General features: G+C 34.1%; 1 protein-coding gene across 3 annotated transcripts in view; it reads right to left on the bottom strand.

Moving 5' to 3' along the window:
- ST7L (suppression of tumorigenicity 7 like) overlaps window positions 1–16,411 on the bottom strand; it is a 59,386-nt gene that overhangs the window by 9,820 nt on the left and 33,155 nt on the right. For all 3 annotated transcript variants that reach the window (XM_054564936.1, XM_054564937.1, XM_054564938.1), the window contains exons 10-11: window positions 15,698–15,770; window positions 14,695–14,797 (exon numbers count right to left, since the gene is read on the bottom strand). In XM_054564936.1, the coding sequence (XP_054420911.1) occupies window positions 14,695–14,797; window positions 15,698–15,770 (176 nt within the window). The remainder of the gene's footprint in view (window positions 1–14,694; window positions 14,798–15,697; window positions 15,771–16,411) is intronic.

Genomic DNA, 16,411 nt, shown 5'->3' with positions numbered 1-16,411 from the left:
TTAGAGAATACCAAAAAACGCTACTGTTTTTTTTTGGAGCTTCATAATGCAATGAGAAAGATGGAGTTCTTAAATTAATAATTATAAACAGACTGTGCGACTGTGCTGTGTTTTATTAGAGGTATAACAACGCATATAGGAATATGGATAGGAGGTACTAATTTTTTAATTTAGTGTTGTATAGTAGCTTTATTGAGATAATTTACATACTTTACTATTCACCCAGTTAAAATACACAATTTAATGGTCTTTAGTACATTCACAGATATGTGCAACCATCAGGATAGCCATTTTAGAACATTTTCACCACCTCAAAAGGAAACCTTTGTGCTCTTTAGTTATCACCCTCTATTCCACCATTCCCCATAAGCCCTAGGCAACCACTCATCTATTTTCTGTCTCCATAGATTTGCCTATTCTGGATATTTCATACAAAGAGAATCGCATAATACATGGTTTTTTGTAACTGGTTTCATTCACTTAGCAAAATGTTTTCAAAGTATATCCATGTTACAGCATGTATCAGTACCTTGTTCCTTTTTGTGACTGAATAATATTCCATTGTATGGGTATAATACATTAGTTTATCCAGTCATCGTTTGATGGCTATTCGGCACTTTTCACCTTAGGGCTATTTGAATAATGCTGTAAAACATCTGTGTACCAATTTTATGTGAACATCTGTTTTTATCTCTCTTGGGTATATACCTAGGAGTGGAATTGCTAGGTCATATGGTAACTCTACGTTTAGGAGGTATTAATTCTGCTTAAGGGGCTGAAAATAAACCTCTCGATGGAATTTGGGATTTGAGCTGATATATAAAGATGGATGGAATGTGGATGAGCGGATTGGGGGTGGGTGGAGAAAAGAACAAGAGGACATATTCAAAGTACAGGGACAACTTGAACAAAGGCACTGAGCCAAGAGAACAAGATGCATTTAAGGGATTAGTGGGTGTGCTTGTTAAAGAAACTATAGCCTATCGATTCTTATTCATAGGTGAAATTAAATTCTATCTTAAATTCTTCAAGAAAATACTTGCCTTAATATTATAACAAAACCAATATAATCACAGTTATTACACTAGTCAAATGTACTAATTATATGAAGATGCAAAATTAATCACTTGTACATCATCTTTACTATTAAAGTGCTCAACTCAAAAAAAAATCTTTTAAAAATTTCAGTTAGCTAAATACTTCCTTGCAAACACTTCCCCTACTAAAATAGGTTTAAAATGACCTCTTTGGTTCTAAATAATGTGATACCACGTTTTGTGTCATAAGATCCAAAACACATTAACTTGTTATAAAATATAAAAAGAGAAACATTCCAGAGGTGTCTCAAAAGATATATTCTCACATTTCAAATTCTAAATTCCTCAGATTGTTACACAAACTAATGAGATAAACAACATAAATTAAATAGTTGAACTTGTGAAAAAGTTTGTAAAACTGCTACAAGCAAGCAGAATCTTAAAAACAAAATAAGTGTAGTGGTTTCATACTTAAGCCTTAGGTTATTAATCTATATATGTATACATTATATTATTATATGTAAAATAATTTTTATGAAACGTGTCTTTCCAACACTTACTGAGCTTAATGCCCATCTTTAAAGACTCTTACTCCTATAACTCAATAAAGCTGAAATTTAAGAAAAAAAGAATTACTGTTAGTCTTGATTTATCTGGCTCTCTCCTCAAAGTGTAAGAATGCAATCTGCTCATCAATTTATTTTAGCAGATGTCACAAGCTATGAGATTATTTACTAATCCAGTTTGGGGACTTAACATTTCCCATTCAGTTTCTTAAAGGAATGCAGCAGAGGTTGTGTCCTGGTCAAGCAAAGCCCGTTTGCTGCCTGGTTGGGTTTTCTCCTCTTAGTGCCTTGGGCCTATATTCAGGAGGGTAATATTCTTCCTAATCCTCTTTAATCCTTGCCCATTTTTTTAAAACACAGTAAAAGATCACTCGCACCAGGCAGCTGTGGGAAAATGGACTCAAATAGCTGACCTCTGACATGACTCCTTATGTTCCTTGCAAGTGCATGAAGAGCTTCTTCAGTAGGAAGCAAAGAAAATGCAGCAATCACAGTGAAATCTCCATCATAAAAAGGAGTACCTCAGGTTCAGAAGAAAACTGTTTAATACTTAAACCAACTCATTTCTATTAACATTCTGCCTCATTTTACAGATAGGGAAGACAAAATATACTGAATTATTTTCAATGAGTTTTAGAACCAGGAAGCTTTAAACTAACCCTATCTTTGTAGTCACTTAGCAAATGGGAAGCAAAGATACTCAGTTAACAATCATTCAATAGAACTTATAGAAAATGTCAACTTAATATGTCAAGAAGATACTTTTTGGAACAGCAACTATACATCTGTATTTTCAGTTTAATAATCTGTGACAATTCAGATAGTAATCAAACACACATGGCACACTTATTGGGAAATGATACTTCAGGAGTTTATATGTAAAAATCTTTTTTATTTAACCATTAAAAAAATCTTCCTTAGGCTACCTTAATTTTTTATTATCAAAACTACCAAATGTCCTTTCCAATTTGACTTTAAAACAAAGCAAATCTTATTTTTCAGTTTCTAATAAGACACTAAAATAAAACTTCACCCTCAAAATATAGGGAAAATTTTCAGTTTGAGGAAAATGTGTTTAAATAAGGTAATTATAGGAAAACTGTGACTTATTTTATCATCATCACAAACTGCTACTCAAGAATTTCTACTATCCAGCATAAACTGTAAGTTACCACACAATAGAAACAATATCCTTCATATTCTATTGCAGCACTAGCACATTATATTACCCAAAGAAGGCACTAAAATACTTAAACCTGACTTGATCTTATATATATAGCTAAACTGTCTTCAAACTAATACTTATATTTCAGTTTCTACTTAATGATAATTCTAAATTTCTGTGCAAGCTAAAAAAAAAAATCTGCTACCCAGACTTCACTTTTCTAAGAAGAATATGAAAGATTAAAAACTGAGAGGTTGTTGGTTTTGTTTTTGTCTTGGTTTTTTCCTGCTTACAAGAAATGCAAACATTGTAGAGTTACATAGTAGAAAAATAATATATTACAAGACTGGAGAATAAAAGAATAAAGAAAATAAAGATAATCTGATTTATGTTTGTTGGTATTTCCTTAAGTATCACATTCTTTTCTTAAAAATAGGATCAAACTGTTATGTAACTCACTTTTACTTCATAATACATTTTAGGAGTACATTTCTTCCTGTCTATTTAAGTCTAACAGAATTTTTAGTTGTTGCATAGTATTCCGTTAAAAGTTATTTTTTAAGTTGAGAAATAAGGTCTTGCTGGAATTGTACTACCATCCTTAAAAGGTCAAAGATGATATAATTAAACAAAACTCGTAAAAACAGTAAAATATATAGGACATGCAAAATTTTATATGTAAAATTTATAATAGTTACAGTAAAATAGTAAAAATAGTCAAAACTCGTAAAATGGCTTAAAAATTCCCCAAAATAATGGGGTCCAAAATTTTTCTCTAACTTAGGTCTTTATTGTAATACAAATTAAAACCAAAGACATGTCTATTTACCAAACATTCATTAAATGCCTGTTATACACTAGGCAGAGTATCAGACATAAAATGAGAAGCAATCCAATAGTGCTTTTTAAAAAGCTTACAGGGAACTAAGGGAAGGACATAGAGAAGAAAAAAACATTATGATTAACGTTCTGAAGGAACAGAGGGGAGAGAGCCATTATCTCTGCTAGGGAAAAGTGGAAACACACTTTTAAAAGAGACAACAGATGATCAGGGTCTTGAAGAATGAGCAGCGACGTGATGCGTAAAGAAGAGACTGGGCATCTGTAAAATGGTAGGGAGATATGATGAGCCATGACCTATCCAGGAAATAGTGGTGCTGGAGAGAAGGAACAAGGCAGATGTGACAAGGAGCAAGGCCAGAGACATACGCTGGGCCCAGACAGTGAAGGGTTTCTATGTATGCAATACTAAGGGATGGGCCCTTATCTCATAGCCCATAGAGAACAAGCAGAGCTCTTTTAGCAGAGTAGGATTTGCTGTTTAGGTAGATAACTTTGGCAATAACCAGAGTGGAGAGGGTTTGATGGCAGGGAGACCAGTGAGGAATCTGTTTTACTCATCCAAGCAAGAGATGGTAAACATATCTATATGTTTAGAAATGCATAGAAAACGTCTGGCAATAGCCCTGACTGGTGTGGCTTAGTTGGTTGGGTGTTGTCCCACAAAGGGAAAGGTCACTGGTTCTGTTCAGGTCAGGGCATATGCCTAGCTTGCGGGTTCGGTCCCGGGTCATACACGAGGCAACCAATAGATGTTTCTCTCCCTCTATTTCTCCCTCCCTTCCCCTCTCTCCCTAAAAAAAAAAAAAGAAAGATAAATAAGAAAAGGAAGGAAGGAAGGAAGGAAGGAAGGAAGGAAGGAAGGAAGGAAGGAAGGAAGGAAGGAAGGAAGGAAGGAAATGGCAAAAAAAAAAAAACCCAAATAGAAACCGTGGTTACTTTAGAGAAGTAGAATCGAGAGTGAAAGAACCCAAGAAATTTTACTATGGAAACTTCTGAGGGGTCTGAATTTTTTGTAAAAAATACTCATTACTTGTATAATAACAATAATAATTTTTTAAAGAATAGGTACTGAGGGCGCACGATAGTGATGGTAGGGTGGAGTAGATGGCTAGCTCAGAAAGACATTTCAAAGGCCATAATACAAGTTGCTAACTTGGAAAGGGCAGAAGTAAAGTTTAATAAGAAGAGGATAATGAAGACATAAATCAGAATATCTAACTAAGGAAGGACAGGAAAGTTGAAGAAGAGAATTAAATTTTTAAAAATTCAGTTTGAGACACATTAAAGTCCCTGAAGTACCTATTAGATATCCAATTAAAATTTCCATAATTAGATAGCAATGAAGTCTACAGATGAGGTAGCCAGAGTTAAAAGATACATATTTGGAAATTATCAATAAACCAAACATAGTTGAAGATATAAACCCAGGTTGGTACTTAGGACATGCTACAGGACCTTCCATATTACTTCCAAATCATCTTAGTGTTATATCTGCAATAAATCAGAAATTGCTTGGGACAATTAAACTATGAACAATATACTCAATTAATTCATGCCTCTTGCTTTTCACTAAAAATATAAAAATTAAAGCTACTTTGGAAGCTACAGTTAAAAAGACATGATGATATATGGTCTGATGGTTTCTTTTATAACTCTAAAACCATACCTATGCTTATACTCAAATTCACTTTAATTTTGGATTGCTTTGATCTTTATAATTTATCTTTAGATTACTTTGTTTCTACTACTTTGTAAATCTTGCAACTGCTTTTGACCAAAAGCAATATAATTCTGACCTGAAGTAATGATAATGCTTTATAATCTTCCTCTTAAAAGCAGAGGTTAAAGAAAAACCTCTCTGAAGGCATCTGAAATTAAGGTACTTTGCTCTTGATCAGTCATGCACACCAAGAACCAATTTATCTCTGCAATTAGTTTTCTCAGTGCACATTCTATGAGATTGGACAGGCAGGCCGAATGCAAAACATCCACATGGGGGACTGTATTAGGGAGGAGACTAAAGATGGTTCCCACCAAGAAAGAAAACAAATACAATATGAATAAACTGAAAGAAAACATAGTATTACCTAACAGCCTCAGGGGCACAGGGAAAGTGATCTTACATTGAAAAGAGAGGGAAGGGAGGCTAAAGAGGACATCTGCCACAGGAAAACTCCTTCCCACACCATCCTACAGAGCAGCACGTCAAGGTAAGCATTTCACTTCTCAGCTCTTCCACCTAGCCCACAGCACAGCCTCACCGTGCTCTACGTGCAGTGCCACTTCCTGTTTCTCCTTTTACTACTGCTATGCCACTCAGCATCTCAACAGACTGCCTGATTCCCTCTTATCTTTTAAATATAGGGAAATCTCTAATATAGGGAGTCTGGCCAATGAAATGTAAGCCTGCTGCTAAAGAACTAGTATCTTCTGTGGCGAATGGGACAAGCATCATCCTACTGGCTTCAATTTCTGATCAACCTGACTTGCAGAGTGTCATACTAAGAACAATTACATCTATAGTAGATCACTAACATTCATGGAGTTAATATTTTCAGTTTCAATCATCTGTGGTATCTCTAAACATCCTTGATTTGTAAAAGCCATCATTTTGCTAGGGCACAAATTCGAATCATGTGCTCTGGGGCTGGTGTACACATGTGGGTAACTTACCTAATGAATAACCCTGCCTTAGTCTTCAGCATCCATATCTCAGCAAGGCTCATGACTCTCCTATTTATATTTCATGGGTAAAATTACATATTACAGTGGTATTTTTAACTATGGAGATTCCCAATGGTTTTGAATCATATTAATTGAGAATCTCAATGGCCTACTGTAATAAAAATGTTAAAGAATACCTTCTATAATAGAAGACATTTTAAAAATGTGCAAAGAACCTGAATAGACATTTATCCAAAGAAGATACACAAATGGACAGTAAGCACATTAAAAGATGTTCAGCATCATTAGTCATTAAGGAAATGCAAACCAAAACCACAAACTTCACACCTGCTAGGATAACTATAATCAAAAGGCAGACAATAACAAGTGTTGGCACAAATGTACAGAAATTGGAGCCCTTCCTCACACATTGCTGATGGGAATGTAAAATAGCATAGCCACTTTGGAAAACAGCTTGGCATTCTCTCAAAAAGTTTAACATATAATTACCATATGATCTGTCAGTTCCGCTCCTAGGTATATACTCAAGAAAAGTGAAACCATGTGTTCACATAAAAACTTGGACATCAATATTCACAGCAGCATTATTCACAATAGCCAAATAGTGAATCCAACCCAAATGTCCATCAATTGATGAATGGAAAAACAAAATGTGGAATATTCATACAATGGAATATTATTCAGACATAAAAAGAAATGAAGTATTGATACATGCTACATTATGCTAAGTGGAAGAAGTCAAATACAAAAGCCACATATTGTGTGATTCCAAAGCCATAGAGATAAAAAGTAGATTAGTGGTTGCCAAGGATTGGGGGAGGAAGAAGTGGGGAGTGACTGATAATAGGCACAGCGTTTCTTTTTGGCATAATAAAAATGTTCTAGAATTAGGTAGTGGTGATGACTGTATAACCTTGTGAATACACTAAACATCACTGGAATATGTACTTTAAATGGGTAAATTTTGTGATATGTGAATCATCTCCAAAAAGAAAACATACCTTCTATAAACTCCTTGATGGTTGAATAATAAAGAATGTGAGACATTAGAATGACTGAAACAGGATGCTGTGGAATAATTAAAAGGTATAAAACATTTTCTACTATAAAATTTTAAAATCTAACAATTTCTATAGTAGCTGAAATATGCACAATCTTTTTCTTGTTTGGTGACTAAAAAAAAAAATGTTTGTTGAACCAAAGTCATAGTTAGGTAATGAAGAATAAGTCAAAAACCATGAAAACATGCTGTTCTAATTTTTAACTATTACTATTATAGTTACTGTACACTGAAATTCATTCAGTAGATTAAAAAAAATCTGTACAATCAATATTAATGAAATATCTAAAGCAAATTCATAGCCTGAAGAGATTTATGTGATCTTTCTCTATTGCACTTCTAATAGTTTCCAGCTTTAACAAATTGCATAACTCTAGACCTAGAGCCATTTCTGTTGTAGTTATATGGAAAGTTGCCAAAATATGTTTCCTGTGAAAACAGCTTTATCCTTTGTCATTTTACTGGTAAGATTCATATAACATTTGACAAATTTGCATAATAAATTTGTAAGATTAAAAGAATGTTTAATATATATTAAAATGTCACTGTTCATTAAGTTAAATAAGTTAAGACCCACAGGTGAAGTTTGAGGAAGAAAACCCCAAAAGCCCTTTATGTTTGCTTGGCTGTAGCTGGGAGTCAGGAATAGAGACCATAATAACAGCAGAGGGGGAGAGAGAGAGAGAGAGAGAGACACCTTTACATACTTCATCACTTGTAAAGCCCTAACAAACACAGACAGCCGCAAATTCCAGAGCTCTTGCAGTTCATATAACACTAATGTTATTTAAGTGGGATATTATCCAAACCTTAATCATTATCCTGTTTGATAACACCCAGCTTAAACAATAATGTAAAATTATAGCACCATTCTACTTAGCCGAATATTTTAAAAGAGCTGAATTGTCAACTGGTTGTGACATATAAATTGGGGGAAATAGGCAAATTTCTACTTATAAATAAAAATTATTTTAAAATGTTAAAGTATATACACATTATACACTTTTAAAATATACAATTTAAGTATATATATTAAACAGATTTATTGAGGTTTAGTTTACATATCACAGAATTCACCCTGGTAAGTATAGAATTCAATGATTTTTAGTAAATTTATACAGTTGTGCAACCATCACCACAGAAAGTTCCCTTGCTCCTGTTTGCAGTCAATCCCCACTGCCAGCCCCAAGGAACCGCTGATCTGCTTTTTGTGTCTATGATTTCACCTGTTCTAGAAATTGCATATAAATGGAATCATACAATATGTTGTCTTTTGTGTCTGGTTTCTTTCACTTGACAAAGAGTATTTGATGTTCACCTATTTTGTTCCATGTATTTATAATTCCTTTTTAATGCTAAGAAGTGTTCTATTTTATGGATATACCACAATTCATTTATTCATTCACTTGCTTTTGGATTATTCTTGCAACCAATGCTATGAACAACTGCATACAAGTCTTTGTATGAAAATATGTTTTCATTGCTGTTGCATAGATACCTAGTAATGGAATTGATGGGTCATATAGTAAGTATGTATGTTTAACTGCAGAACTGTTTTCCAAAGTAGATGTATTTACATGCCCAACAACAATGTATGAAGTTTCTCCATATTCCTGCCAACACCTCGTATTGTCAGTCTTCATAGTATGGGCATTCTAGTGGGTATAAAATATATCATATTGTGGTTTTAATTTGTATTTCTCAATGATTACTAATGCAGAGTATCTTTTAATGTGCCTATTAGTTATTCATGTATTTTCTTTGGTAGAGTGACTGTTTCCATCCTTTGCCCATTTTTTAATTGAGTCATCTGTCCTCTTATTATTGAGTTGTAATAGTTCTTTATGTGTTCTGAATACAAGTCCTTTAACAAATGTATGACTTGCAAATATTTTCTCCCAATCTTTGGCTTATCTTCCCTTTTTATTAATGATATCTTTTGAAAAACAAATGTTTTAAGAAGTCAAATTTATCGATTTTATGTTATGGATTGTGTTTTTGGAAATATTTTTGCCTAGCCCAAAGCACAAAGATTTTCTTCAGTTTCCTTCTAGAAGTTTTATAATTTTACCTCTTACATTTAGATTTATGATCTATTTTGAGTTCATTTTTGTGTATGGTATGAGGGAAGGGGTCTGAGTTTTTGTTTTTTGATTCGGACCCAAGGATATGTTTTTATTGATTTTACAGGGAGAGGAGAGGAGAGGAGAGGAGGGGAGAAGGGGAGGGGAGGGGAGAGGGGGAAGGGAAGGGAGGTGAGGGGGAAGAGTAGGGGAGCGAAGGGGAGGGGAGGGAGGGAAGGGTGGGGAGGGGAGAGGAAAACATGGATGTGAGAACCATCTATCGTGTATGCACCCTGACCAGGGATCGAACCTGCAACCTAGGTATGGCTCCCTGACTTGGGATCAAACCAGCAACCTTTTGCTGCACTGGGTAACATGCCAACCAACTGAGCCACTTGGCTACGGCTGGGTGTTTGTTGCTGTTTTTTTTTAAATATATAAACACCTAATTGTTCAAGCAACATTAGTTGATAAAACTGTCCTTTCCTCACTAAACACTAAATTGCCTTGGAACACTTGTTGAAAATCAGCTGACCATAATGATGTTTGTTTCAGGACTCTCTATTGTCTTTCACTAATCTATACTTCAGTCTTTACGTCAATATTATACTACCTTAATTACTGTTAAAATGTATTTTTTAAAAAGCTCTAAAATGTCTTCATATTGGACAGTGTAAAGCCTATCCTAACTTTGTTCTTCTTTCTGAAAATTGTTTTGGCTATTCTAGGTCCTTTGTATTTCCATATAAATTTTAGGATAAGCTGGTCAATGTCTACAAATAAGCCTGTTAGGATTTTAACAGGAGTTGCATTGAATCTATAGATCAATTAGAGGAGAACTGTGATCTAAACAATATTAAGTCTCCCAATTCATAAGTATGGTATATATCTTCCATTTATTTAGGTCTTCTCTCATTTCTCTTGGGATTGTTTAGTAGTATTTCAATGTGTGTGTGTGTGTGTGTGTGTGTGTGTAAATTAAGATATATTTTCTATCAAAAATTTAATTTTGTAATTAGGGCAACACCTAGAATTTCCACTGCCCTCCCTTATCGAAGTGACTCCAGCAGTAGTTTTAAAACACACAATTCATCTCATCAAAATTATTACTACTGAGAATACATTTTGCAGAAGAAAGTTTCTGAGGCAGGAAAGAAGCCCACAGCCAGAGGAAACAGTCCACATTTTATTTTCCATGTGAACTAAATAAAGGTTTTAGACATCTCAGTGGTATATTTAATTTGAGTAGTTCTGATTAAGAACTGCTGCTCATCTTCTCACACAAGGAACAGGTTCCCATCCCATCCTGGACAATAACAGTAACAATCACTTCTTTAATGCTTACTGTTAGGCACCCTTATAAGCACTTTAAAGAAATGAAGTCATTAATCTTAATGACAACTCTAAGAGATAGGGAATATTATCCCTATTTTACACAAGGAGAAACTCAAGTCCAGAGAAATAACTTGTCCAAGGTCATATAGCTCGTTAAGCAGTGGAGCCAGAATATAAATCTAGGCAGTCTAGTTTGTGGAACCCATTCTCTTAACCACTCTGAAGACTGAAAGAGCAGAGCATTTCACATAAAAGTATTTTCAGAACTCTGCTTCCAGTAATAAAAGACTGGGTAATTCAGATCAACCATCCCAGACAACTGAAAAGGCTGAACAAAATATTTTTAAAATCTAGTCAAATACATTACAGTTAGTTAAAGGTAAGGAATTACAAAGCCACAATCCAAGGAAGGCAGAAATCAGAGTAGTAAGGCACATTTGGAGCTTCTTTTATTGTAGCAACATTTGCCAATTCCAGATAAGATGGCTAAGAGGCTGGTCAGGGTTTTTGCCAGTTTCATAAGACTAAGGGAACAAAAGAAAGAGTTCAAAGCCTGTCAAGAGTGAGAGTCCCAGTAAAACCCTCAGGATTGGTTTCAAATCCTCAAAAGCTGCCTCGAAGGAATACGGATAAACCAGAAATAAACCAAAACTTCCATTACTCCAAGAATACCAAGGGTCTTATTTTTGTGGTAGACAGCAATGAGCATGAAAGAATTCAGGAAGGAGCCTAAGAGCTGCAAAAAATACATACATACATACATACATACATACAAAGGGGGAAAAAAGCTTTAAGAAGGTGAGTTATGAGATGTAGTGTTGCTGCTTTTTGCAAACAAACAGGATTTACCAAATGCCAATGCCATTAGTCAAATGGCAGATAAATCGGGTCTTCAGTCTCTTCACAACAGAACAGGGTATGTTTAAGCCACTTGTGCTACACAAGGAACTGGACTGCATGAGGGACCAAACTGGCTGTCAAATGAGCTTTCAAAATGCTAAATGAAACTGGATATCTAACCAAGGATATGTTTGATAGAAGTGGTCTAGGCTTATTACAACAAAATTGGTTTGCATCTTGGTTATTAAACAGTATCTGGAACTGGTTTAGGCAGAAGATTATAGCATTTAAACTTACTTTGTTGCCAATTATTGTTTACCAAATGCTGCACTTCAGCAGTATGTTTGGTTTTAAAGAATTCTCCTTAACTTGGAGGAAAATAGGGTCCTCTTTTAATTTTACTTCCCTTAAGCCTGAATGCCTGGACTTAGCTATTGTGACACCTTTAAATAGGTTTGTTTTGAGTGTTTTTTGAGCCCATAACGAATAATGTTTTAAAGTTATCCCCTTGCTGTCCTGGCTGGCGTGGTTCAGTGGACTGAGCACCAGCCTGTGAAGTGAAAGGTCACCGATTCAATTCCCCATCAGGGCACACACCTGGGTTGCAGGCCAGGTCTCCAGTTGGGGACCTGCAAGAGACAACTGATATATCTCTCGCACATCAATGTCTTTCTCCCTCTCTTTCTCCCTTCCTTCCCCTCTCTGAAAATAAATTTTAAAAATCTTTCAAAAAAGTTATTCCCTTTTTACTTTACCAATACCTTTATCATTCCTGGGACACTCCGCTGATTTTAAAAAATAAATGTAGCATTCCATTTGTATTTATTTTTCTGTATTGCTAAAAAGATCTTCTAACACTGCTTGTACCAGCCAGGGAAATGCTCCAAAACACTATTGGGATCTCTTGCACAGAGGAACTCCCCGCCGTGCCCCCATTATTCACTCCTGGCTTCCATCAGCCACGTTTACCTTGGTATGGTTTGGATTCGATAGCTAATTAGCTCTGTGCTGGTAACAAAGAGTTGATATTGAGATGATTTTTAATGCCCAGCAAATTGTTTTCCTTTATATTATATCTCTTTCAGGTTGCAGGTTGCTTTTGGTATTAGCCTGACTCTTTGCTGCTGATGTTTTATTGTTTATTGGTGAACATATCTTCATTTAAATAAGAGTTTTTGAAAAACTCATCAAACTCAAATGAGTAAGTTTTCTTTATAACCCATTTGTAATTATTCCTAATAAAATGATAAAATGTTTAAAAAGAAAATACTTTGAACTAAATTATATAGAAATATTGCTACAGTATGCAGTTAAATTGTGCTCAGAGGTTTATAGACTTCAATAGATATATTAGTAAGAAGAAAGGCTGAATATTAATGAGTTAAATATCTATGTAAGATGATATAGGAAATAAAAAGTAATAGGGCCAAAGAAACTTGAAGGAAGGTGATAAAGAGCAGAAAACAAATAGAGAGGAACAACAAAGCCAGAGCTCAGTTCTTTGCAAGTAATAAAATGGGTAGATCCCTGGGGAATCTGATTGAGGAAAATAATAGGTAGCCAGTGTTAGAAAGTAAAAAGTGGATATTATAACTAATCCCACAAATATTAACAAAGTAATAAAAGGGTCTTATGAAATCTTTCCACCAATAAATTTGAAAATTTTTATGAGATAAATTTCTAGAAGAATATAATTCAGCAAACCAACACAGATAGAAATAAGAAATTTAAATAGTTATGGAATGGTTAAAGAAATTGAATTTGTAATTGAACTATAAAACTAATAAAATTTTAACAAAAATTCTCAATCAGATGGCTTTGTCAGCAAATTCTACCAGTTGTTTAAGGCAGAAATAATTTTAATCTTACACAAGTTGTTCCAGAGAATAAAATAAAAGAGGGCTCACTACTTGTTTTATAAAGCCAACAACAAAGGAAAAATATAGACCAAAAATGTAAGAAAACAGAGAAGAGAACACAATTAATGTCAGAATAATAGGCACCTCTGGGCAAGAGGGAAGAAGCTATAATTGGGGAAGGGCAGTGAGGCGGGCCTTGGGAGGCTGGCAGTGCTGTTTCTTGACCTCAGTGGTAGTTTCCACATATTTGCTTTATAATAAATCATTAAGATGCAAATTTCTGTTTTTTACACTTTGCTGTATAATAATTAAACTCATAATAAAAATTTTGTCAATATTTAAATTCATGGAACTGATATTAATGAATAAGAGGATGGTATAAATATTCGTTGACTCTCGTTCTTAGATTTCAGTGGTTTTCTAGGCTCTGTCTTTACTTACTCCAACAGGTTTACAACTTCCATATCTTGGAGATTATCTTTTAGAGGTTAATCTCTTTAATGTTTGCTAGTTTCCAAATTCCATTAATATACATTAAAACTGGAATCAATTGTTATAATTACATTTTCTCATAAAGACATCTATTCTTGAATACTTCCTAACATGGGACATCATTTCCTAACATGAGACATCATTTTTATAATACAAAATTTAATCTTGGGTGATAACACACAAAGATTAACCAATAATCTGTATGTCTGCAAGGTGCATAATATAAAGACAAATGATATGGGTACAGTTTCATCTGGGACCAAAAAATTATCAACTCAGCAGTTTTTCTGGGAACTTCCACATCTGTTTCCTATCATTGATTATTTTAATCTATTTGCTTTCAATCTTTGTCTACTCAGCCCTAGTTCAAAATCCAGGCATCTGTTTAGAAGTAAAAAGCTTTCACTATAACAAGAAATTCAATTTAATAATCTGAAATATGAATGATCTTTTCTTAATACCAAGTCATTTCATTTATTCTCTATAACTACAGTAGAAGGAACAGCTAAGTGAACACATTTCTAATTCTATATTGACACAATTACAAAACCTATAGTGAACTACTACTGCTCCTACTGCTCCTTTCCAAATGCCTTTTAACATCTCCTTTAAGGTGAATAATAAACTTCAAAATACAGTGGTTAAAACAATTCTGACTCAAATTATAGAGACCCAAACCTTGGTCTGGATACTGTCATCAATTTGATAAACTTAAGTAAAAGTAGTATTTTTATCATAAAATTTCTCACTTTTGGAACATGAGGATTAAATTCCACAGCTCTATGAATTGCTTCCACAGCATTCATTTCTGCTGTGCTTAAACCTCTTCTTGAGGCTGTTTCTGGAGAAAATCTGTAAGAAAACCATAAAAATGAAGAAATGAATATAAAAATATATGGCTTTAGATTATAATCTAATCAGAATTTTCTGGTGAAGCCCAATAACTACTACACATCAAATTGCAGCCTTTGGTCCAACATATAAAGAAGGTAGCATAAGGAATGGAAATCTTCAAATTTAGGTAATGAAAGACTTCAGGAGAAGTCCATTGAACGCACACTTTAAAGATAATAAAACATGAAAAGCTACATAGGATTTCCAGAGAATCTCACGAAATAGAAACACAATCTTAATCAAATTTTTATGAAAAGGAAACAGACTGTGAATACTCCATTCTAATTCCTATCAAGGAAGAGAAATCCAAGGTAAAAGAAAAAGGTCGCCTTTTAGTTGATTTCTGAATATGTTATCTGTGGAATGAAGTGAAATTTGTTAAAGGCAGCCACAAATACAAGGAATACAGAGTAATTCAGAATTATAATCTCAGAACAGATAACATGTAACTTTTTCCTCTACCACACATTTTATCATTTACCATCATAGCTACTATGTACTATATGTACTTTCTTTCTTGCATTGTTTTAGGCATTTAGCAGGCATAATCCTCATAGAACCACCCTACAGGATTCTTATTCTTATTTTACAGATGAGGAAGAGACTCAAACTGATTAACTTGCCCAAAGATCCACACCTGGTATGCAGTACACTTGAATTTGAGCCCAGGTTTACATTAACTCTAAAAACCTTGTTCTTTCCACTGCACATAGTAGAAACCACAGAACCCCATAAGATCAAGTTTTATTGAGAAGGAAGTAGGAAGGAACACAAGCATTGTTTAAAGTCAGCAGATGGAAAACATAATACTGAGTTTAGCAGTATTTCTAAATTCTTGTAGTTCCCACAACTACTTACTTATCTGAAACAGTCCTTGTCTTCAACAGTGCTGCTGTATAACAGATTGTTGCTGACTTGGGAAGGCTTATATCTGCAATAATAATTTTCAGTTTAGGTAAGAATCACAAAAAATATATAAAGACAATTTCTAATAAAAGTAATTTCATAGGACAAATTCAACAGATATAATATAGTACTAAAAGCACACAGACATGTAGTTGTAGGACCTGAGTTTGAATCTTGATTCTACTACTTACTTACTAGCTATGCATCCTTGTGCCAGTAGCAACATTTTTTTTTTTAGTGTTAATGTCTCACTTTAATTCAGAAGTCAGTGTGAGAGTTTAATACATGTAGTTAAGTTGAAAAATGTTAGTGAAACAGGAGTGGGCTTCGTTTTCCTAGTAGCAACTTCTTTAACCTCAATTTTCTCTTCTCAAAATAGAAAAATAGCACTTTTCTGGCAGAGGTTAAATTAAATGATATCTGTGAAAGCCCTCAGCACAATGGCAAAAAGTACTCAACAAGTGGTTATAATAATCTGCTCTCAATAGTACTGTTCAGGGGAAAAGGTATAGCATAGTTAGAACTACTATGTAAAAGCTCCACCTACTTGCAGAGAAAAACTAAGATTCAAAAAATCAATAGGAATATTTAACAGTAATTAAGACCAGGTGATACAACCATGGGTGATTTTAATTTTTTCTTCTTCCTATAATTTTGTATTTTCTA

This window comes from Pteronotus mesoamericanus, unplaced genomic scaffold (genome assembly GCF_021234165.1).
Source record: "Pteronotus mesoamericanus isolate MK-2021 breed Mesoamerican mustached bat unplaced genomic scaffold, CSHL_Meso_final scaffold_99, whole genome shotgun sequence".
NCBI classification, from domain to species: Eukaryota; Metazoa; Chordata; class Mammalia; order Chiroptera; family Mormoopidae; genus Pteronotus; species Pteronotus mesoamericanus.
Note: the sequence above shows the minus strand (reverse complement) of the source record. Positions and strands in the feature narration are given on the sequence as shown.